This window comes from Camelus bactrianus, chromosome 2 (genome assembly GCF_048773025.1).
Source record: "Camelus bactrianus isolate YW-2024 breed Bactrian camel chromosome 2, ASM4877302v1, whole genome shotgun sequence".
Taxonomy (NCBI): Eukaryota; Metazoa; Chordata; class Mammalia; order Artiodactyla; family Camelidae; genus Camelus; species Camelus bactrianus.
The window spans coordinates 98,034,984-98,058,715 of record NC_133540.1 but is presented as its reverse complement, the minus strand read 5'-3'; the positions used below and the strand labels follow the sequence as shown (position 1 = coordinate 98,058,715).

The 23,732-nt window shown below is 35.1% G+C and overlaps 1 protein-coding gene across 3 annotated transcripts in view; it reads left to right on the top strand.

The window, feature by feature from the left end:
• The window catches only part of CEP135 (centrosomal protein 135), a 61,922-nt gene that overhangs the window by 4,919 nt on the left and 33,271 nt on the right, over positions 1-23,732 (top strand). For all 3 annotated transcript variants that reach the window (XM_074347442.1, XM_074347432.1, XM_074347439.1), the window contains exons 4-13: positions 555-722; positions 2,953-3,094; positions 4,676-4,760; positions 9,293-9,421; positions 10,667-10,882; positions 13,169-13,234; positions 15,222-15,360; positions 17,933-18,156; positions 21,970-22,122; positions 23,032-23,184. In XM_074347442.1, coding sequence (XP_074203543.1) covers positions 555-722; positions 2,953-3,094; positions 4,676-4,760; positions 9,293-9,421; positions 10,667-10,882; positions 13,169-13,234; positions 15,222-15,360; positions 17,933-18,156; positions 21,970-22,122; positions 23,032-23,184 — 1,475 coding nt within the window. The remainder of the gene's footprint in view (positions 1-554; positions 723-2,952; positions 3,095-4,675; positions 4,761-9,292; positions 9,422-10,666; positions 10,883-13,168; positions 13,235-15,221; positions 15,361-17,932; positions 18,157-21,969; positions 22,123-23,031; positions 23,185-23,732) is intronic.

Below are 23,732 nucleotides of genomic sequence, written 5' to 3'. Positions count from 1 at the left end.
ACATTTTTAGAATTAAAATTGCTGTAGAAAATATTAAATGCTGGTACTGAAAAAAAATGTTCTTGAAACAACTTTGTTATTCTTTTATGGGAAATAAGAAGAGTAAAGTGAGGTGAAAGCCACATATCGTTCTGATTCTTTACTTCCCTGTCTTTGACCTGGAAGGTAGGAATGGAATAATTTCAAAGGTACTGAGCAAAGAGTAATTATATGGCTAACTTAGTATAAACTCTTCTTGTACTTAGTGGAAAGCCCTCTCTAATACCTGGCATGAATTCATAATCCCTTAGCATCATATCCAATTTATTGGATCAGAAATCATGATTTATATTAGGCTCATAAAGCAGAAGAAAAATGTAATTTCTTTTTGTGCTTAGTGATTTATTTGCAGTTTTGTTAATAGTGGTAGAAGACGTATAGCCTTTCCAGCAAAGCATACGTAAGACTCAGGTGGAGCCTTTCGAATTACTGTGACTTTTTGTATTTTGTGAAATGGAAGCACTTCTTACATTTCTTGATCTGTAAAATAGTCTTTGAATCTTTTTCATTTTAAGAGTTGAAAACTACACTGAAAAAGTGTGCACATGAAACAGCTGATCTGAAATTTCTAAATAATCAGTATGTTCATAAACTCAGACTTTTAGAGAAAGAGAGCAAAGCTAAGAATGAAAAAATTCAACAACTTCAAGAAAAGAATTTGCAAGCTGTAGTACAAACCCCAGGTGAGTCTGTTCTTTCTTAAAACAAGTTATACACGTCTGATCTTTTAAAAATATTAAAACTGTTGACTGAGATGGGGCTTTGGATTTTCATGCTTAGACTTTAGTATTTGAAAAGATGTGTTGGATAGTCACAAAAACTTTCAAATTTATTTCTGAAGATCCAGCTCGTATCTTACATGTATGCTTAAAAACTTCTGTAATAATAGCTTCCTAGATACAAGCAGTCTAACTTCAGTGCCTAAAATTTTATTTCCTTAATCATTAATTAAAATTTTTTCTGTTATTATTATCACTATTATTATTTTAGTTCTAAAAGTAATTCATACTCATTTTGAAAATGATGCACTTTCTTATTTCTTAGTTTATTTTACTGTTTTTAGCTTTATGCTCAGTAGTTCTCAAGCAAGGAAAAAGAAATGATGGGGCATATCCAGAGTTAATGGTTGTCTGGGCATAAAGTTGGTGGAAGAATCTCCAGTACTGGTAATAAGATCACGGAGATGTCTAAACCATGGAATTAAGATTATGGAAGTAACTGAGGCCTAATAAAGTACTGAACTATGAGACTAGGTAGAGACTGAGGGATTACAGAGTGTGGTGAGGACCAATGGTCATTTGGTCAGAATGAAAATTTATATCATAAGAGAGTTGAAGACCTGGAAACTGGCTCAGTTCTAACCCATGACAAAGTCCAGGCATAATCATGTTACCATGTGCCTGTAGCTGAGTGAAGAGGAGCCTCATGAGAGTTGAGGAATTGTGAACCGAGTGGCCAGGGTTGGGGAGGAATCAGTGGGGCTTGAAATGGCAGGAAATGAGATGGCAAGGAGGACTGTGAGCCAAAGGCAGAACAAATGGAGAAACATGGGAGAAGATCTCGGAAGTAACTAGAAGATTAAGGGGGAAAAAAAAAAGGATAATTAGATTTTCTGAGAAAAGAGTGGGACAGATTGAAGAGAGATTTAGGAGGTGTAATCTTTAAATTTTAGTGCCTGCATGTGGTAGACTTGGAAAGTAGAGGAATCCCCAAGTTTCTGTTTCACATGAATGAGTGCCTGGATGATACTGTTCCTTAAGATAATGTGGAAAGCAGAGCAGGGATCCACCCTCCACAGAGGGTATGCTGAGTATGTTATATCCACGAGACATTCACATTGAGATTCTAGGATGAAGCAGGATATGTAGATCTGTTCTCAGAAGTGTGGTCCCAGATGGAGATTCAAATGTGGGGATCATTTGAATATCATGTGAATTGAAGCTACGACTGTAGTAAGGATTATCTAGTGAGATTATGTAGAGTGGGAAGAGAGGAGAACCAAAGACAGACCCTAGGAAAGTTGGCATCTAAGGCCCTGGTGGAAGCAGAGGGTCTTTGAAAGAAACTGAGAAGGAGCAACCAAGGAGGAGAACCAGGAGATAAGGGGAGAAGAAAATGGCTTACAAGCAGGTCATTTAAATACTTTTGACTTGGTTTCTTCAACCTCAAAACAAGAGATTAGAAGTATAAAAAATTTGTTAGGATTCTGAAGAAGACAAACTTGTGGGTTATGTTTGTTCTTTGTGAAGATCAATTAGTTTTTCAAGTACGTGTCTAATCTTGGCCAGATACTGGAAAATGTAAGTTATCCATGTGGTTTGGACCAAGACAGGATATATCTAGCCATAAACAGAAATTACTCCTTCTGCTTTTAAGGATAATTAAGAAAACATTTCCCTCTAATTCAGAGTATACATTTTGTTGTATACTAATTTTGCTTCTTAAAGGTTCAATTATCTGCTCTTTTGGCATTGCTTAATAATGTCTATTTTAGTTATCACTGCCTTGAGCTCCTTGTTTGACAGTTTCCTGCTGGTGATGACTTCTTGAGCCTATAATAGTGGATACCACAAGGTGCACTCAACTTTTAATCTTGCCAAAGTGTGGTCCCCATTTAGTGGAGGAACAGATTAAATCTGGGCATATGTATTAAGCATGCAGAAAATAAAGCTTGCTTTATTATTGTGTCTTATTGAAGTTTTCAGGAGTGCATTGTTTAGTTGAAGATGAGGTGGGTATTTATATATATAAGTATTTATCTATATGAGGGAGAAACATTTTATCAGTATGTAATATGAGCTAGAGACATACCTTATAACAAAAAGGCTAACCTTCTGAAATGCTTAATTCTAAGACAGTGTTTTGTTTTGTTCTCAATTTTTTTTTTTGAAACACACGTTTGTATTTTTTTAGGTGGCAAAAAAAGAAGTATTGCTTTCAGGCGCCAGCGTATGCAAATTGACGAACCGGTGCCTCCCTCTGAAGTCAGTTCATATCCGGTTCCTCAGCCAGATGACCCTTACATTGCAGACCTCCTGCAAGTGGCTGATAACAGGTGCATTAAATAATTCTTTGTTGGCTCTAGTTAATTGACCACTTGGTTAACCGTAAGTTTCTTGATAGTAGCGGTTCTGTCTTAATTATCATTATGTTTGGTGCCTAGCATAGAACTTTCTGAATAAGCACTCACTAAATGCTTTCGGAATGTATTCTGAATATAGAAGGTTTCTATTTGTTTTGAAACTTCGATTTCAAATAGATCATGTATCAGATGTTTCTGTTCATATTTGCTTGAAAACAATTCAGTGCCAATCAAGAGCCTGTTTCAGTAGAGTTGCTTTGACATTTAGTTTCATCACCCAAGTAATCTTTTACAGACTCTATTGGTTCATATTTTTGTCAAATGCCAGTAGACATGAATAGATTTGTAACTGGCTTTGACATTCTTGCTTCATGATTCTCTAGCTGTATATGCTGGTATCTCCTTAAATTGGAATCAGATATAAATTCTGTTTTAATTAAAACTTCAGTAAGCTCTCTGGAAAAGGCATTATGTAGGTGTTCTGGGGATGTAAAGATAAGGTGATGTTGCAGCTTTTGAGAAGCTTACAATCCAGTAATGAAGATGAGACAAGGGAAATAACACAAAGTGTTCAGAAAATTGTAAGAGGAACACAAGCAGGAGAGCGCTAGTGGCAGCCAATCTGGTCACAGCTGCAGAAACACTTTAAAATGTGGAATATACAAGTGGAAGTGATTAGTGTAGTGAGCCTTTTACTTTGTAGATTATGCAGAGAATATGGGGGAGTTTTCTGCTTTATTAATCTCAATGTAACAAAAAAAAATACAGTGGGTGAGATACTAATTAGAATCTCTTAGCTCAGTTATTCTCACACAATATTAGGTACCTGTATTTTTAGTTATCTGACCTTACCCATGAAATATTTTGTGTTTTGTTTTTCTGGTTCAGTTATAACTAGGACTTAGTGTGTTAGTATTATTTAAGGAGTTTTTTTGGCTGCATATGTATCACTCTCTTTTTCTTTCTTGTGTCTTAACATTCTTCTTTTCTATCAAACCATTGTAGATGGCATCGATCTCTTATTTGTTTTAATTTACACATGCACATTTAATTGTATTCAGAATCATTTGTGCATAAAGTGTGCATGTTAAGTTGGAAAATTGTAGTATGTCTCAATATTTTTCTTCTCTTCCAGATTGTAGCACAGTTCAATAGAAAATACAGGGTCATTTAGGGTTAGAAAACATTTGAGTCTCTTATTTCATTTAATGATACTGTGAATTTTGGACTAGACACTTAGTTCCCTGAACTTAGGAATTGGCAACAGTACCTCAAAGAGTTGTCTTAAGGATCAAAATGCAGTAGTAGACATAAAATAATCTTGAGTTTCAAATTATTTACCACTCAATTTTTTATCTATTCTTGTAGAAGTAAATCTCCAAGATGTTGTTCTCTGTTCATGCTGTGGCTTTGGAACCCTTTGGCATAGCACTTCGTACCTCATTGAGAAACAGAAAGTAGAGAGTTTTTAAAAGAAGGCATTTAGTTTCACTTCTTATTATTTTTTAATTTCTTAACAAATGTATGTTGGCATTAGTTATAAATGTGTTTCAGAATTCAAGAACTTCAACAAGAAGTCTACCAGTTACAAGAAAAGTTAGCAATGATGGAAAGCGGACTGAGAGATTATAACAAGCAGGTAGGATTTTTATTAACTTACATAGTAGGGATTGAGATGGGTGTGCTGTGATTGTAAATGGAATTGGGTTATATTTGATACTACTGATACTAAGGGTTTTTTTTTTAACTGATCTCTGGTTGATTTACAAAGTTGTGTTAATTTCTGGTGTAGAGCAAAGTGATTCACTTATATATGTATTTTTTATATATTTATATTCTTTTTCATATTCTTGTCCATTATAGTTTATTACAGGATATTGAGTATAGTTCCCTGTGCTAAACAGAAGGACCTTGTTTATCTATTTTATATATAGTAGTTTATATCTGTTAATCCTAGACTCCTAATTTATCCCTCTCCCACCCCCTTTCCCCTTTGATAACCATAAATTTGCTTTCTATGTCTGTGAGTCTGTTTCTGTTTTGTAAATAAGTTCATTTGTATCACTTTTTTAGATTTTCGCATATAAGTGATATCATATGGTATTTGTCTTTCTCTTTCTGACTTACTTCACTTACTCTGATAATCTTTAGGTCCATCCATGTTGCTGCAAATGGCATTATTTCATTCATTTTTATGGTGGAGTAGTAGTCCATTGTGACACCACATCTTCATTATTCATCTGTCGATGGACATTTAGATTGCTTTCATGGCTTGGCTATTGTAAATAATGCTGCTATAAACATTGGGGTACATGTATCTTTTCGAATTAGAATTTTTTTCTGGATATATGCCCAGAACTGGGATTGCTAGATCATATGGTAACTCTATTTTTAGTTTTTTAAGGAACCTCCATATTGTCCTCCATAGTGGCTGCACCAGTTTACATTCCCACCAGCAATGTAGGAGGGTTCCCTTTTCTCCACATCCTCTCCAGCATTTGTTATTTGTATACTTTTTAATGATGGCCATTCTGACTGGTGTGAGGTGATACCTCATTGTAGTTTTGTGATGTTCTCTCTGGTAATTAGTGATGTTGGGCATCTTTTCATGTCCCTGTTGACCATCCATATGTCTTTGGAGAAATGTCTAATTAGGTCTTCTGCCCTTTTTTTGATTGGGTTGTTTGTTTTTTTGTTATTGAGTTTTATGAGCTGTTTGTATATTTTGGAAATTAAGGCCTTGTCAGTCACCTAGTTTGCAAATGTTTTCTCCCAGTCTGTAAGTTATCTTTTCGTTTTTTTTTTTCTTTATGGTTTCCATGGCTATGCAAAAGCTTATAAGTTTGATTAGGTCCCATTTGTTTATTTTTGCTTTTATTTCTATTGCCTTGATAGACTGATAGAAGAGAACATTGGCACAATTTATGTTGGTGAGTGTTCCACCTATGTTCTCTTCTAGGAGTTTCATAGTGTCCTGTCTTATATTTAAGTCTTTAAGCCATTTTGAGTTTATTTTTGTGTATGGTATGAGGGAGTGTTCTAACTTCACTGACTTACATGTGGCTGTCCAGCTTTTCTTGCCTCCTTTGTCAAAGATCAATTGACCTTCATGTGCAGGTTGTAATTTTCTTTTTTTTTTGGTAGTGTCTTTTTCTGTTTTTGGTATCAGTGTGATGATGACTTCATAGAATGACTTTGGGAGTTTTCCCTCCTCTTCAATCTTCTGGAAGAGTTTTAGAAGATTCAGTATTAAGTTCTGCTTTGTATGTTTGGTAGAATTCCCCAGTGAGGCCATCTGGTCCTGGACTTTTGTTTGCATTGGTCTTTTAAAATTACAGATTCTATTTCATTTCTAGTAATTGGTCTGTTCAAGTTATCTGTTTCTTCTTGATTTAGTTTTGGTGGCTGCATGTTTCTAGAAACTTGTCCATTTCTTCTAGGTTGTCGAATTTGTTGGCATATAATTGCTCATAGTATTTTCTTATGGTTTTCTGTATTTCTGCAGTATTGGTGGTTAGTTCTCCTCTTTTATTGCTTATTTTGTTTATTTGTGTCCTCTCTCTTTTCTTCTTGGTGAGCCTGGCCAGAGGTCTGTCAATTTTGTTTACCCTTTCAAAGAACCAGCTCTTAGTTTTATTGATTTTGTTTCTATTGTTTTCATAATCTCTATTTATTTCCTCTCTGAACTTTATTATTTCCTTCCTTCTGCTGACTTTAGTTTTTGTTTGTTCTTCTTTTTCTAATTCTTTTAGGTGGTAGATTAGGTTGCTTATTTGAGATTTTTCTTGTTTTTTGAAGTAAGCTTGTCATCATGAGCTTTTAATACAACTTTTCTTTTTCATCAGTTGGTTGGTAGAATTAATAACTGGAACAGCTAGGTGCCTTCAGATCATTCAGCCCATTCCCTTCATTATGCGTTGAGGTAAATAGTAGTTTTTTGTTTTCTTTTGTTTTGTTTTTAAGGTGAATCATCTATCTCCCCAAATATTATAACTGTATTAACTGTTTCCATCTCAGGAAGTATTTTATTGAAGTTTGTTATGCATTGTAATATGCATTATAATGGTATTTTATATAATTTTTTTACTCTTACTATAGATTTTGTCATTTCGAATATGTCTTTTTGAAAGTTACTCTTCTGTGTTGCCACATTTGTTGCGTGATTCTTCTACAAGTACTAGTACCCCATAAAACAGTTTTCCAAAGAAGCAGGGGAGTTAATAGATGCAGAGTTAGAGCATAACTTTAACAAGCTTTGTTCTTTCATACTTTCTTTTGATGTCTTTGCTAAATTCTGATTTGGATAATTATAGGCTTGCTTTCTTAATAAGCTTACTGAGGTTTAAATTGGGTAACACGTTTTTTATTTTCTGCACGTGACTGCATTTTTTGGAATGAAGAAATCTCCACATACAAATATAGATGTAACTTATGTGTTGGTATAATTATCAATAATATATTATTGATAATTTCTCTTTGGAACTGCTCCACAACTTCATTTTCTTTTGGATTTCCTTTTCTCACCCTTTTTTTTTTAACCTCTTATGTAATATCTTCTTTGCTTTTTGCCACTGCCTGCTCCCTGAAATGTCACTGTTTCCAAGGATTCTGTCCCTGACCCTTCTGTCCCTGTCTGTTTTCTCAGATAATGTTATCTGCTCTCTTAGTTTATTGCCTGAATATTGATGACTCCCAGGTGTCTCAGGATCTGCTGAGCTCCAGATCCGTATTCCTGACTTTACACTGGGAGCTTCCACTTGGATGAAGGCTCTTTGTACACATGTGCCTAGTACTGGACTTGCTGTCTTCTGTCTCAAATCTGATTTTCCTCCTATATTGTCTTCTTGGATTGGTAGCATCACCATCTGCCCAAGCCAACATTCTGTAGTCTTTCTAGGGCTCATTCTCCTCCTGTCACATACCACTCACCATGTTTTGTCAGTTCTGAGTACTTTTTAAACTTACTTCTGCTCTGCCGTATCCCACTGTTTTATTTTAGGCCCTAGTTATCTCTCATATATCCCTGCAGTAGGTCTCGCTGCCGCTGATTTTATTCTTATCAAATTCATCCTTTAGTCCAGAGTAATACTTCTCCTTAGCAGAGTACTCCGTGCTTATCATAATTAGTTCCTGCCTAATTCTTCAGACTCACCTCCAACTGTTAGTTCCCTTGCACATTACAATCCAGTCATACTGAGTCATTTTTACTCTCTTAAACATACTGTTGTTTTATGCTTGCTTTGTCACTGCCTGGAACACCCATCCCTCCTTTCTTCTCTTCCTAGCATCATTTATAACCTTTTTGGTCATATTTATTTGATAAGGCCTTCACTTATTTCCATAGGCATGACTACATCATGGAGACTAAATCACTTTATTTCCTGACTATTTTGGTATCCCATATATATTTCTGTTCTACCATTGAACAACATATTAAAGCAATTATTGGTTTACTTGCTTGCTTTTCCTGTAAAGCCATGTGTTCCTGAAAGTCAGGGACCATGTTTTATTCATCCTTGTATACTTAGAACTATGCTCAGTAATTGTTAAATTGAATGCTTGGTTTTTGTTTTCAATTTTTTCGGAAAAGAAAACCAAAGTTTGAAAGTGTGTGGATTTTTCCAGATTCTTGCATGTGAATTCATGGCTGACAGTGATGTTTTTGATCATATGTCTGTTGTTTTCTAAATAATAGATAATTAATTAAATCACCCCAGCCTCATATCCTTTTTAATACTGAGATTCAGTAGCAATTCACTTTTCTTTGTGTCTTCCACTCATTTGTTTATTCCACATTGATTTCACGAGGCACTGAAGTAGTTCAGGCTCAGTTCCAATGCTTACTAATTTCTTTTTATATAAACATTACCTAATATTAGAGGAGAAAAAAAAACAAAAGAATTAAATTAGAAAGAATCTCTTCAATAAAAATACTTATGAAACCTATGCTGACAGTTCTTATGTTGACTTTTTCTGTGCTTATTTTTGCTCTGCGTAAATGTATTTCATAATCCCATATAGGTGTGGGTACCTATATGAATGTTAATCTCTTATATATGTTGTGGGACATAAGAAAAATGGAAGTATAGCCAAATAAATGTTTTTCCAGTGTTAATCATTTCAGTTCAAAACCAGGTTTTTTTGAATGATAGCATGACTTTCTGTCTTCAGATTGAGCTAAGAGAACGAGAGATAGAACGGCTGTCGGTTGCACTGGAAGGGGGTCGCTCCCCTGATATCCTTTCTCTGGAGACTAGAAATAAAACCAACGAGAAGCTTATTGCTCATTTAAATATTCAGGTAATGACTTTTATAATTATTTCACTGAGCATATAAAATCATAAGTATTTGTAATGGTCTATGGGTTTGTAAAAGAGATGGCGTTGTTTATTAGGGTATTATTTACAGTGGGAAAAATTTCATAGAGTATCCAAAATTGGGTGCAACTAAAAAATCAATCTTTTTAAAGAACATTTAATGAGGTAGGAATATATTTACCATAATGGTAAATATTTGGAAGACAAGAACCGTAGCTGCAATGTAACCAACCTTCAGTTTGCTTTTAAAAGAATGTATGTATTCATGCAGAGAGAGAAAATAGTGGAAGAGAATACTCCAAAATACACTAAAAAAGTTTATCTTTGTGTGAGGATAGTCTTCTTTATGATTTTCTCCATTTTCAAAAATTTTATGATTATTTCTTTTATGATATAAAAGATGATTTTTAAAAATATATATAAAAATTAAACATATAGTTTCCATCTACCTATGTAGTGGATTCCCTTGCCATACATTGGGCCTAAGAGTGAAACAACAGGAGACTTCTGTGAAGCATGACACATGACCTTTATAGATGTCATGTTGCCTGGGCTGCAAGCGGAAGAGAGTAAGTCCTGGATATCAGCAGTAGCTCTAGAGCAGTGCTGTTCAATAGAAAGAGGATATGAGCCACATATGTAATTTAAAATTTCCTAGTAGCCTGATTAAAAAAGTAAAAAGAAAATAGATGAAGTTAATTTTAATAGTGTATTTACCTACATATATGCAAAATATTATCATTTCAATATGTAATCAATGTTGTAAAATACTGTGATATTTTACTTTTTTGTTTGTACTGAGTCTTTGGAATCCTGTGTATATTTTGCATTTATAGCACACCTCTGTTTGGACTAGCCACATTTCAGCTGCTCAGTAGCCGTATGTGGCTGTAAATGGCTACTATATTGGACAGCACAGTCTAGACTAATATTATCATAGTGATAATCCTGTCATACTTATAGAACTCTGTATTGGGAAAAATTTCTTATTTATCCTTTCCTTCCATGCTTGAAAATTGAAGCCAATGGACATATATTTTTACTAAACCATATGTTGTCGGTTTTGCAAATCAAAATAATACATTTGCAAATGTAAAGTACCTGGGGTTTTAATTTTTGGTATTAAAAAATACACATATATAATAGTGTTTTGAAATATTATTTTGAAAATTAGGTATTTAGGATGATTTTCCCATTCATATACCTATGAATTACAAATTCAATTTAGGTTGACTTTCTTCAGCAAGCTAATAAAGACCTGGAAAAGCATATACAAGAGCTTATGGAAACCAAGGAAACAGTAACTACCGAAGTCGTTAATTTAAGTAATAAAAATGAAAAACTCTGCCAAGAATTAACTGAAATAGACCAGCTAGCACAGCAGCTGGAACGACATAAAGAAGAAGTGCTTGAGACTGCCGATAAAGAACTTGAGGAAGCAAAGGTATGTCCAGGCTAGGGAGTGGGTATAGCTCAATGGTAGAGCACATGCTTAGCATGCATGAAGTCCTAGGTTCAATCCCCAGGACCTCCATTAAAATAAATGAATAAATAATAAAAGTAAATAAATCTCTTTTAAAAGAAAAAAAGGTGTGTCTAGGTTGGGAGTGTTCATTAATTCTCCTGCAGTATAGTGAGCTTGAGTCCTTTGGATATCTGACTTGGGTCTTTTGGTTTATTTTGTAATTCAGGCTTTTCTAAAGTGTTATTTACATCCCCTAAGTGCTTGCAGTTGTTCTAGTTGTTTGAGTATCTTTCTGAAGCACATCTGTTCTTAGGATAGCTCTTCAGACTCCATCATTTTTTCCTTCAAGGTTTCCATCTCCATCCTTTTACCTATGCATTGTGAGCAGGCTTTGGAAGTTTGTCCTCTAGGTCATTTCATGCTCATGAACCCTTTGAAGGTACTGTTTGAAGCTATGTATGTCCTTGAACATTTTTAAGTTGGTAGCTAACATTTTTCATCTTTAAATTTAAATAAATGCAAAGGATGTAATTTCCAATCAGTTGTAAATATTGATCTCTTAAAACTGTCTTATCATTCTTTTAAATATAGCCAGTAGAATCCAAATGACCCTTCTTGAAATCCCCACAAAGTTTTATCCTATTTTAACATATTTTGTGCTTGAGTATCTTTTTATGATAACTCTGTCAAACATCTCTTCAATTTTTTTTTAACATTTTTTATTGATTTATAATCATTTTACAATGTTGTGTCAAATTCCAGTGTTCAGCACAATTTTTCAGTTATTCATGGACATATACACACTCATTGTCACATTTTTTTGTCTGTGAGTTATCATAACATTTTGTGTATATTTCCCTGTGCTATACAGTGTAGTCTATTCTACAATTTTGAAATCCCAGTCTATCCCTTCCCACCCTCCACCCCCCTGGTAACCACAAGTCTGTATTCTCTGTCTGTGAGTCTATTTCAAACATCTCTTCAATTAAAACATACATGAATTGAAATTTTTTATTTTAAAAAATGTCCCGTGACTGTAAAGTTCAGAGTGTTAATATTTTCCTCTAAATAGTATTATCATTATAATTATTAGTAATCAGTGGATCGGAGTGACAAGTATAGCACAATGTTGATAAATGAAAAGGTTAAATTGTATTAAATGAAAAAGTTAAATTTTTACTGGAAATACATCTCTTAGTAAGATATAGTGCGAGAAAATAGTGTCTTAATTAAAGTCTTTGACCAGCCCCAAGATTTCAGATTATCTGTTTGTCTGGTGCTTTAGAAGTTTTTTATGTCTAGAGATAAAATCTAGAAATCCAAAAAGGAAATTAAGAAAATAATTCCATTTACAATAGCATCAAAAAGAATAAAATTCTTAGGGATAAACTTAACCAAGGAGGCAAAAGATTTGTACACTAAAAATTATGAAACATTGCTGATAGAAATTAGAGACAGAAATAAATGGAAACACATCCTGTGTTCATGGATTGGAAGACTTTATATAGTTCAAATGTCCATACTACCTAAAACAATCTGAAGATTCAGTGCAACCCCTTCCACATCCCAATGGTGTTTTTTACAGAAATAGGAAAAAATCCTAAAATTCATATGGAATCTCAAGGGACTCAGATGTGCCAAAACAATCTTGAAAATGAAGAACATAATTAATGCAGTTTTAATTTTGCTTTGTGGCTTCCTCTCCTTTTCCACTTCCTTTTGCATATAATGCTGTGCACACAATGTACTGAACATAGCTTCTCATGCCCCATTGGCAGTAATCAAGAATGACAACTTGGCTCAATAAAAGATTCCTACGAGGCTGTGATATTTTAACCTTTGCATTCAGTATTCACAGTTGTAGTATAGAGTATCTAGGTGGGTAGTAGCAAGTGGTGATAGGATAGGAAAATCAGGAAATGAAAGGGCCACATGATGAATCTTAAAAATCAAGCCTCAAGGAAGGTCCCACAAGTATACAGACCAAAAAAAAAAAAAAAAAAAAAAAGATTCTCAAGTGGCCCTCTTGCTTCACACGTTACAAATAGGTCCCGTAAGCATTCAAGATACTGAGAAATTAAAGAGAAACCTCAACTTTGCCTCCTCTTCACTGAAATTGTGGCTTAGTACTGGCTAAAGCCTCAGATCTCACTGGTAAGAGAGCACATGGACTGCTTGAAAAATGATTTGGTCTCTTGCACTGTGACTTAGTGATAAGTATTCTTGACGTTTAGGTATTTACCCTAACAGGCTTTTTATTCCTAGAAAGAGATTAAAAAAAAGCTCTCTGAAATGCGGAGTCTTGAAGAAACAATGGGAAAACTTCAGCTGGTGAGTAGGTGTCATATTAAATTGCCAAAATTTTCATTAAGAAAATTTTTGTTTTATTTTACATGTTTTTACTAAGATATAATTTATCTATCATAATTTTCACTCTTTTGAGTGTACAGTTAAGTGGTTTTGGTATAGTACAGAGTAGTGCAACCACCAGTATTGTCTAATCCCAGAACATTTTCATCTCTCCAAAAAGAAACCTCATGCCCATTAGCAGTTAGTTACTCCTCATTTTCCTCTACTCAGCCCCTGACAACTAGTCTGCTTTCTGTTTCTATAGATTTGCCTATTCTGGATATTCTGTGTAAGTGGAATTATATAATATGTGACCTTTTGTGTCAGGCTTTTACTTAGCACAAATGCTTTCAAGATTCATGCATGTCATTCTTTTTTATGGCTGATAATATTCCATTGAATGTACATATTTACTTTCATTTATATTTTTACAATTCTTCAATCTCATGGGTAATAGGTGGCAAGTTATATTCAAATTTGGAAAACCTGTTAGGAGTTTTATATTCTTTAAATGACTTCATGACTTGTTAGTTTACTAATACTGAAGCTAGAAATTGGTAATCACTTGGTAAAGCTGTTGACTTTTGTGAAAAGCACTCAGCCATCTTTTAATAGTTTCAATTTGGTAGTCCAAACCATTTTACTAGTCAATGTTGTTTGTCCTGGTGGTCTTCAAATGAGAGAACTAGTAATCATCCCAGCATAAATCTAGATATAGTAGATAGTCTTATAGTCTAGAACTAGCAGAACAAATGTCTTACTTGTAAGTAGAAACTCCTAGGTAGTCACCCAAAAGATTATTGAGAATTTTTTCAAGTAATCTGTTGAATTGGATGAGTTTCCACTAAGATTGGAAACAAAGACTAATACTAATTTCCAAGTTTCCTCATTATGCATACTCTTTTTACAGTCTAGCTAATGTTCTGGTGTCAGTCATAAGGGAAATTAAAACATGTAGCCATTTGTGGTACATTGGCATATGGGTGATGCTCAAATGCTTGTTGACTTTTGTATGTGCACTATGAACGGTGTATCACAGTGGCTTCCTGTTTTACTCAGCTGCTTATCAGGTATTCATTTCAATTCAATAGTGAATAATTGAATTAGCTAACCCTCCTAAATGTTGTCCACTTTTGAGTCTCTTAGATATTGTAAAATTCTCCCATGAGGTCAATAAATGTGAAGTAGATGTTTTGATGCTGTTTTCTCCACACTGTAAGCTCCACGAGGACAGGGGTTTTTGCTGTTTGTTCACTGCTGCTTGTATGCACACTCTACACAGTTGTATGTGATTCATAGTGTTTGTCTCAGAACTGTGGCCAAGCTTCAGTATTGTTGCCTGACAGCAAGGTGTTACTGTAGTTATTTTCTGACCTTTATTTTTTCCATTGGTACTACATGTTACGTATTTTTAAGATAAATCCTAATGACGTTATTGCTAACATTTATTGAGTACTTGCCATGTGCTGGACACTGTACAGAGTGCTTCACATTCATAGATACTTCCATTCATGTATGAATCCTCAGTGTCTGGGTACTGGTCTTATCCCTGTTGTGCAGATGAGGCTGAGAGAATAACCCTTGCACTTACGGATACCTATGGAAATCTTAGAGCAACGTCTTACTTCTGCTTTCCTAAACACTTTCAGCTTTTCCTTAAAAAAGCTTTAATATTTTTTTATTGCACAAGTACATATTTATTTTCTAAAAAGACAATATGCTGAACAAATTAAAAGAAAATAAAATCCAATAATCCTATTGCTTTAGAAAGGAGCATTGTTGACATTTGGGATTTATGGTGCTTTTAGCCATAACTAATAATTAACTTCAACTGAAACCATATGTTTGACTGATTATAAGTGTGTGTATGTGAATTACTCTTAAATAAATGTGCTTACCAAAATATCTAAAGTGCTATAATATTTTATAAAGTTGTTAGAAATCTTAATTATAGTATTAAAATTTGCAGGAATTAAACTTATGTCATAAAGAAAAGGAGAGACTGAGTGATGAACTCCTTATAAAATCAGACCTGGAAACTGTGGTTCATCAACTTGAACAAGAAAAGCAAAGACTTAACAAAAAAATTGAAAGTTTTGCTGTTACAGGTAAAATATAAAATGTTGATAACTTGAAAATTGTGATGTCCTCTTAATGTACTATTTTTTAGTAGATGATCTTTTATTCATTTATTCAATAAATATTTGTTGAGTGCTTATATGAGAAACCAGACCAGGCACTGAGATATAATAGAAGTAATTAAGACTAATTGGCTTTCCAGATACCTGTCCTAAATGACTTGGTTTAAGGAACATGTAAGGATTCATTCATTCATTTGACAAATGTTCATGAGCCTGTTTTGGTGCTGGGGTGGATAATGGTAAACAAGATACACAAAACCCCTGCTCCCATGGAGACTTTAGTTAGCGAGACAAACTAGTAGCATATAAGTGAAGAAGTTAATTTCAGATGATAAGAAGTATAAAAATAAAATGAAAGGATGTGCTAGAGATTGACTGATGGAAGGGCTCATGACAGGACACTAGCCATATGAAGATCTGGGGCAATTTTTCAGGAGGAGGGGATGGCAAGTGCAGAAGCCTGGTGCCATTAAACTCCGTATGTCTCAGGAGGTGGAAGCCAGTGTGCTGTTTTAAGAGGAGGCTATATCCTAGGCTCTTCTGCATCCACATGGGTAATCTATTTGACCCCTTCTCCATTTAGCAGCTGTATGACTTGAACAGGTTACTGAACATTTGCCTCAGTTTCCATTATCTTTTGGATTAATGATGGCACCTAACCCGAAAGGTTGTTGTGAGGATTAAATGGGTTAAAAATTAAAGTGCTTAGACCTATGTTTAAAAATTTGCAAATTTACTTCCTTTCATTGCTAGATATCCTGGCATTTCAGTGTAGTCTTTCAGATATCTGAAACTCTTTTCCTTTGTGTTACAAATGCATTCCTGCTGCCCAAAACCCAGCCTTGGATCAAGCAGAACACTTACACACGCAGCTAAGCACTGCTTGCGTGTGCACCAGCCATGTGGATAGCACTGTAAGTTAGATGGTTCCAAACCGCAGCAGCACCCTCAGGGATGTATGGAAACCTTACTTTATATTTCTTACTGCTTGATCTCCCCGGCTCTGCAGGGAACATTTCAAATGTTTTTCATTTTCAGTAAACCCATTCTAACTGAATGATCTTACTTCCAGTTTCCCTAAGAGAATGGAAGCCATCTGGGAGACATTCCATCAGTTTCCTGTCCCCAGATCTTGAACCTGTCCATCTTTATCTTCCCTCCTGTTACAGTGGAGCCCTATACCTCTTATGAAAGGACACTGCCTCCTTCTGTTCTCTGTATCCTATCCTCTCCACTTTTAAAACGCTTACGTATTAATTACCTTCTTTCCAAAACTTTACTGTTTTTTCCCATTGACATTCAAACATGCTTACCCTTCTCCCATTCTAAAACAAAACCTTTGACCCATTCCTCTCCAGCCACTCTTTCCTCCTGATTATAGCTTTACTATCTTAAAAGGTCACCCACATTTGCTTTTCTGCTTGATCACCCACTGCCCTTTAGCTCCTCAGTCCACTCCAGTTGGCTTCTGTCCCCACCTCACCAGCAAAATTGCTCTTGTTAAGGTCACCACTCACCTCCATTGTGGTAAATGCAGTGGACACTTTTCATTCATCAATTTATTTGACTTCTTAGCATTTAACACATTTGCCCATGCCTTCCCACGCTCCTGCTTCCTTCCCTCTCAGGTAACTCCGCAGGATGATCCCCCTGTTCATCCTCCAGGCTACTGTTCTTTTGTAGCTCTTGTCCTACTGCTGGTAGAGTAATTGCTTGACCTTGGCTATGCTCTTCATACTTGTATCCTTAGCCCATGCTGGGCATTTAGTAGATACTCTGTAAGTAAATATTGGTCGAATGAATGAAAGAAAGGATGGAATAGATCTTGGAAATCATTTCATCCTTCAGAGTGGTAAAGAGCATCAGTTAAATAAGGTTAAGCTATATGAAATTGCCAGTGTTAGGCTACTTTTGACTCCTGAAAGGTGATTTTTATGGTAAAAGTTAATAATAATTTGAGAAAAATAAGTTGTTTTGATCTCTTTATGTGTATGCTATATTAAATTCAAGCTTAATGTTAACATCATACATATTATGATCAATTGCTTATACATAAATTTTCTTTTAGTTTTTTCAGGTCACCAGAAAGTATCATGTTGTGGGGAGGGTATAGCTCAAGTGGTAGAGCACATGCTTAGCATGCGCAAGGTCCTAGGTTCAATTCCCAGTACCTCCTCTAAAAATAAATAAATCTAATTACCATCTCTCCCCAAGTAAGAAATAATAATTTTTTTAAAAATATCACATGGTAATTTATTGTTGCACTGTGTAATGCTAAATAGTACTCATCCTTGTATATGACAAAAACAGGAGGATTTTGACTTATTGGATTTTATTTAAACTTTTAATTTAATTTTTGCTTTTATATTTTTCTCCTTTCCTTTCAGCATTTACCTCTTTGATATCTGGCAGTTACAGGTGATATTTAAATAGCTGAATTTTAGTAGCTTGCATTCTGAAAGTTATTGATATAATTTATTTGGCTAATTATACATTTTGTATGCAACATTGTTTAAGATTTAATGACTTTTATTTGCAGAAAGAGAACTTACTTTGGAAGTTGAGAGGATGAGGCTAGAACATGGAATAAAACGTCGAGACAAGTCACCTTCTCGTTTAGATACATTTCTGAAAGGTATAGAAGAAGAACGAGATTTTTATAAGAAAGAGCTAGAAAGACTCCAACATATAATACAACGAAGATCTTGCTCCAGAAGTTATTCTACATGTGAAAAAATTCCCGTGTTTAAAACACTAGAAAAGGTAATATCTATGAGAGTAATTGATAAGGCAAGAGAGTATCTTTATGAGCAAACTTTCCTGGTTTATTAATTGTATTAAATGTAACTTTATTCATGCTTGCTTATAAGAAGTTTTTCTTAATTTTGGTATTTGTTTTCTTCTGTGACCTGTACTTTAGACACACTGCGTTAATTAGGAGAACTACTTAAGAACAAGGCATAACATACTGATTCCTGAAAATTAAGGAAACATTGAATAGCTCATTTTATATATGGGAGGAGTGCAGGGGCATCTGAGCTTCTAGAAACTGGAGCCAGAAACTCATGCTACCGGACATTGTCTCTCTTTCTAGCCTTTACTTTCTGGTATCAGCTGCATTTCCTCTCTTGAATCAGAGTGGCTTTTGTTCACACAGCAGGCAACATGGCTTCATGCTGTCCCCAGCCTTGGACCAGTCAGAAGGGCAGGCTGGGTATCTTCCATGATAACCGTGCAGCAGGAGAAGGTACAAAATGGAAATGAGTGCTGGGTAGATCATCCCATTGATCCACTGCAGCCACATTTACAGCCTGGTAGTCTGAAGATGTACACTATATAAAGTTAACCATGATTCATGAAAGAGCAAAAGCATGTGTCTGTATTTTAGGTCTTACTTATTTTTAACTTTTTATGAGTATAATTTGGATTCTTTAGATTTTTCTTTTCTTTTAAGCTTTGAAGCTATAGGAGTCCTGGAGGCTTATATGACCCTAACATTATCCACACACTAGATAAAATTAGGAGAAGTTGGGAGTAAAGTCATTAAAACATTTGATTTCATCTTTGTCTGAATTTACCAATTCTGTCATCTTTTTTCTGAAGATCCTCTGTCCATTGTCAAATGGCTTTGAATCATTTTCCGATTAGACTCTGTTTCTTAACCTCATTGGCTAGTGACTAAATTTGATTTACAGAGTGTTAGTATAAACATTATGCTATTATCTATTACAAGCCCAATGAATTGGTGGAAAAATACAGTATAAGTTAGTTTATGTGTTACTGAGTTGTTTTTTAAACTCTATATATACTAGGAATCAGGAAAAATAAATTGCTGAATTGATCACCTTCATTGTGTAAGGCAGTTTTTCACAAAATAATTGATTAGTTTAATCAAGTATTTATTAAATAGATCTAAGTAGATAAATATCTCAATGCATTTAACTTAAACATTTGATTCGTTTGCTTGGTGTGGATTCAAAATTGAAAGACAAATGAGATACCAGCCAGATACTGGTAAAATTAGGAGAGACTTCCCCACTTGGAACTTATTTAGTTTCTTGAAATATTCTAACATTACCTGACATAGATAAAGAATTCATTTTGTAAAGTCTAGAAAGTTGGTACATTGGTAGCGTTTTAGAGTCCCAATAATATATTGTAGGCATGATAGAGTATAAGGGGGCATGTACACAAGTGAAGTGGGTAAGACAGTTGTGAGTGCTGGGAACTAGAAAGTAAATCCCCACCTAATACTTTAAACATGTTAAGAAACACTTGACAGATAACAAAGACCCCTCTCAAGCTGGATTTGGTAAAAGCTATGGGTTTTCAACCCTTGCTTTATGGCAAATTGTTAGGCAGTTTCTTGGGATTGCAGTCAGAAAAGAATATTGTCACTTTTAATATCAATGACTTTTATTAACAATACATCCATTGATTTTCTTGCCTGTGTAGGGACAGCAGTGTCCCCTTTCACCTCTTGTACTCACAGAGTTCCAAATGAGTTTTGAGTATAGTGTAGTGGAAAGTGCTTTGGTGTTAGAGACTCGATAAAAATTTCAACTCCATATACTGACTTTATGACCTTGAACAAGTTACCTAACTTCAATGGAGCCCCAGTTTCCTCATTTGCAAAGTGGAGAAAGTAACTACAACCTCTTGTAAAGATTACATGGAATAATTTATATAAGGGTCTAGCATAGCACCTAGTTCTAGTAAATGTTTCGTTTCCTTATTATTTGCTGATTCAGAGCACATCAGGTATAGGTAGAAAATTAAGTTCAGTTCAATAGATATATATACCAAGTGCCTGCTGTGAATGAGGCACCCAGGATATGAGATGAAGAAGACCTAGTTCCTGTACTCAGTCTTTAACGTTGTGTGTGTGTGTGTGTGTGTTGGGAACAATGGAGAGGTGAAAGGGAATTATTAACACAAATGTAAGTACCTACATACAAGATATATTTAGAAAAGAGCTACAGTTCCTACTTAAGAAGGCCAGTAAATAGATGTTAGGGAATTCGTATGTTTTACCAGGTACCATGCTAGACACTAAAGATATGGTGAGTATGACCGGATACCTGCTGCTGTGTCTCTCATAGAGCTTACATTTTAGTGGTAAAGACACATTAAACACCCAACATGTAAATAACTTTACAATCTCATGTATAATAAGTGATAATGAAGAAGATTCATAATGCTATGAAAGTATATAGAGGGACATCTAAATTAGATTGGAGAACCTGGAAGGACTACTTAGAGAAAGTGACATTTAAGCTGAGACCTAGACAGTAATGAAAATTAGACTTCCAAATCCTTACTCACTGAGCTCTCCTTTTCTAAAATCTAGGCAGACCACCTCCTTTCAGTAAGATATTTTTATTTAGAGATGGTTAGGTTACAGATTTTCTTTTATTCTTGTTTAAACCCTGATTAAGTCTTCCCCTAATTGCTTTTGTCCTGTAATATATCTTGTCCTTTAAGGTGTCCAGAGAGCTAATCTCATCCATTATGCCTTGATTTTGCTCACCTAACCAAGGGGATAACTTATTTCCGAGTGGCAGGTGAAGGGTATTTCACAGATACCTACTATTTACCAAGTCTCCATTGGACATAGTTATGTGCACGGTAAATACTGAACAACACACATCAGGATACTTCCCAGTGTACCAGATTATCAGATTATCGCTATATGGAGCCTCTGCATTTAGAACTTGAACATTAAGATACTACAGATCCCAGATTTACATTTACTATCTTGATTTTCTACAATAGCTGTGAAGATAGTGGATTTTGTTGAATTGTACTGGAATAATAGGTATAATCTTTTTATAGAAATGTCAGAAGTAGTTGCTTATTCAGTGAACATCCTTAATGTACACCATCTGGTAGAAATATTTCTACTTATCTGATTGCAAAAATAGACCTTACACAGGTTTGAAGCTGGGACAGTTGGGGGTTGGTGTGCCTGGGAAATTGATCTTAGATTCAGTCACAGAAAACAGAGGAATGTGCTAGGCTGTTACAGTTGCTGTTCTGGGTGAGCAGGTGCACACATGCCCTGTTTCTTCCCCGGGAGAGGGTTATAACTAGGGGTTCCCAGCAATCAGCATGCATCAGAATCGCTTGGAGGACTTGATAAACCGGTTACTGGCCCCTGTCCCCAGAGTTTCTGATTGAGTAAGTCTGGGGTGGTCCCAAAACTTGCATGCCTAATCAGTTCCCCAGTGCTGCATGCTTCTGGTCTGGTGATTATACCTTAGTCGCCACCAGTATAAACAACTCTGGGAGAATGACAGTTGGAGCATTTGATGGGATCTAATGAAGTAGCATCAGTGGCAGCCAAGTCCCTTGCTGGGAACTTGAAGGCTACGAAATTTGTCCCCATACTGCCAGCACTCTCATCTCCTGCTCTTCTCATAGATTAAAAATTGTGCTCCTTGTTTACACTGTAGGATATTGTGTTCTTTCTGTCTCTTAGCATCTTTCAGTCAGTCTTATCATCAGCATCCTTGTGGCAACCATGTGGTGATAATTACAACAAATGATAACTTCTATTTTTAAATTATGTTTCAGGGTGATTACAATTCAGAAATCCATCTGATCACGAGAGAAAGAGACGAACTCCAGCGTATGCTAGAAAGATTTGAAAAACATATGGAGGATATACAGTCCAATGTTAAATTATTGACAGCAGAAAGAGATAAACTAAGTGTCTTATATAATGAAGTAAGATACTGATTATAATTAAGCCAACAGATTATGTGGAACTAGTTAACTATAATGGAACCAATATATATATATCCTTTAAATTACTGTACTATATGGACCTTAGTGATTTTCCTTCATAGTTAGAATTATAAGTAATAGTTTCTTCTATCATCCTGTTCCCAAAGCAGGGATTTCTGTTGCTTTTCCATATTTATTCTTCCTCTTTTCTAGCCTATCTGTGGGTCAGGTCAGTTAGAGATAATTCCCTATTTCTAAAGCTTCCGAAGGGTCACAGCCTGACTGAGCCAAGTGCATCCTTGGGATTCAGACATGTTGGGATATGTCTGTCAAACAGTGGGTAGTGCCCACTAATTGAATATATTGGATATTAAGGACTTAGCCTCTAGGGTTAGGGAGGGGAGATTCCATACAGCTTGGCCCAGTTACCAAGCCTCAGTTGTCAGAGGGCAAGGTGAGTCTGAGCAAAAGCATGGTGTTTATCACCTAAATTTGTTCCCATAGCAATCTCCCATGAAATCCTACTGCTATTTTGAGAGCGAGAGAAGGACATGCAGGTTAAAAGTTCAAGTTCAAAAAGCTGTTTTCACTTTTGAAGCTTTTCTGGGATTCTGCAGTACAAACTGATCCACTTCTGGGCTTTTCCCACTGTTGGCTTAGATTTCAGCTTTCTTGGGTCTGCTTAGTTAATTACTAGTTGTCCATCTGCCACTTGGTTTCAAAATTTTTTTGACTGGCACTTCCTCAATCTCCTTGTCTTTTTGTTTTTATTATTATTACTTTAATCCTTTTAGTCTCATTTTGGTGGCATTTGGGAAAAGAGCAAAGGTAGCATGTGTTTAGTTTGCCTTTTCTTAAACTAGGAGCATATCCAGTGTTTTTTTAATTTACATCTTTCAATTCTTAAAGGCTCAGGAAGAATTATCTGCACTGAGACAAAAGTCTTCCCAAACCACAGTTTCCCATAATACTGTTAGTCTTATAGAAAAGGAAAAAGAACTTGCATTATCTGACTTAAGAAGAATTATGACAGAAAAAGAAGCTTTAAAAGAAAAGTTAAAAGTAAGTAATAAGATCGACTTATTTTTGAAAGGTGATTTTTTTAAGAAAAAGGAAGTTCTTTTTATATGATGTGACTATTTTGATACTAGGCTGGGGATTGGTAAATAATGGCACATGAGCTAAATCCAGAACACTGTTTTTATATGGCCCGTGTGCTAACATTGGGTTTTACATTTTTGAATCATTAAACAAATATCAAAAGAAGAATATTTCATGACACATCTAAGTTATGAAATTCCAATTTCATCATTGGTTAATGTTATTGGCCTTCTCATTTGTTTGTGTGTTTTATGTAGGTTCTTTTGTGCTGTAGTGGCAGAGTTAAGTAATTGCAACAAAAACTGTATGGGCCACAAAGCCTAAGATATTTATTATCTGGTTCTTTATAGAAAAGGACCAACCTCCAGTCTCAATAGGAAGGCCCTCATGTGGAGGGACATTATCTTTCTTTGTAAAAAAAACTTCCTTGAGATACCATGTAATTCATCCATTTTAAAATGTACAATTCATTGGGTTTTAGTATATGCAAAGATTTGTTCAACCATCAG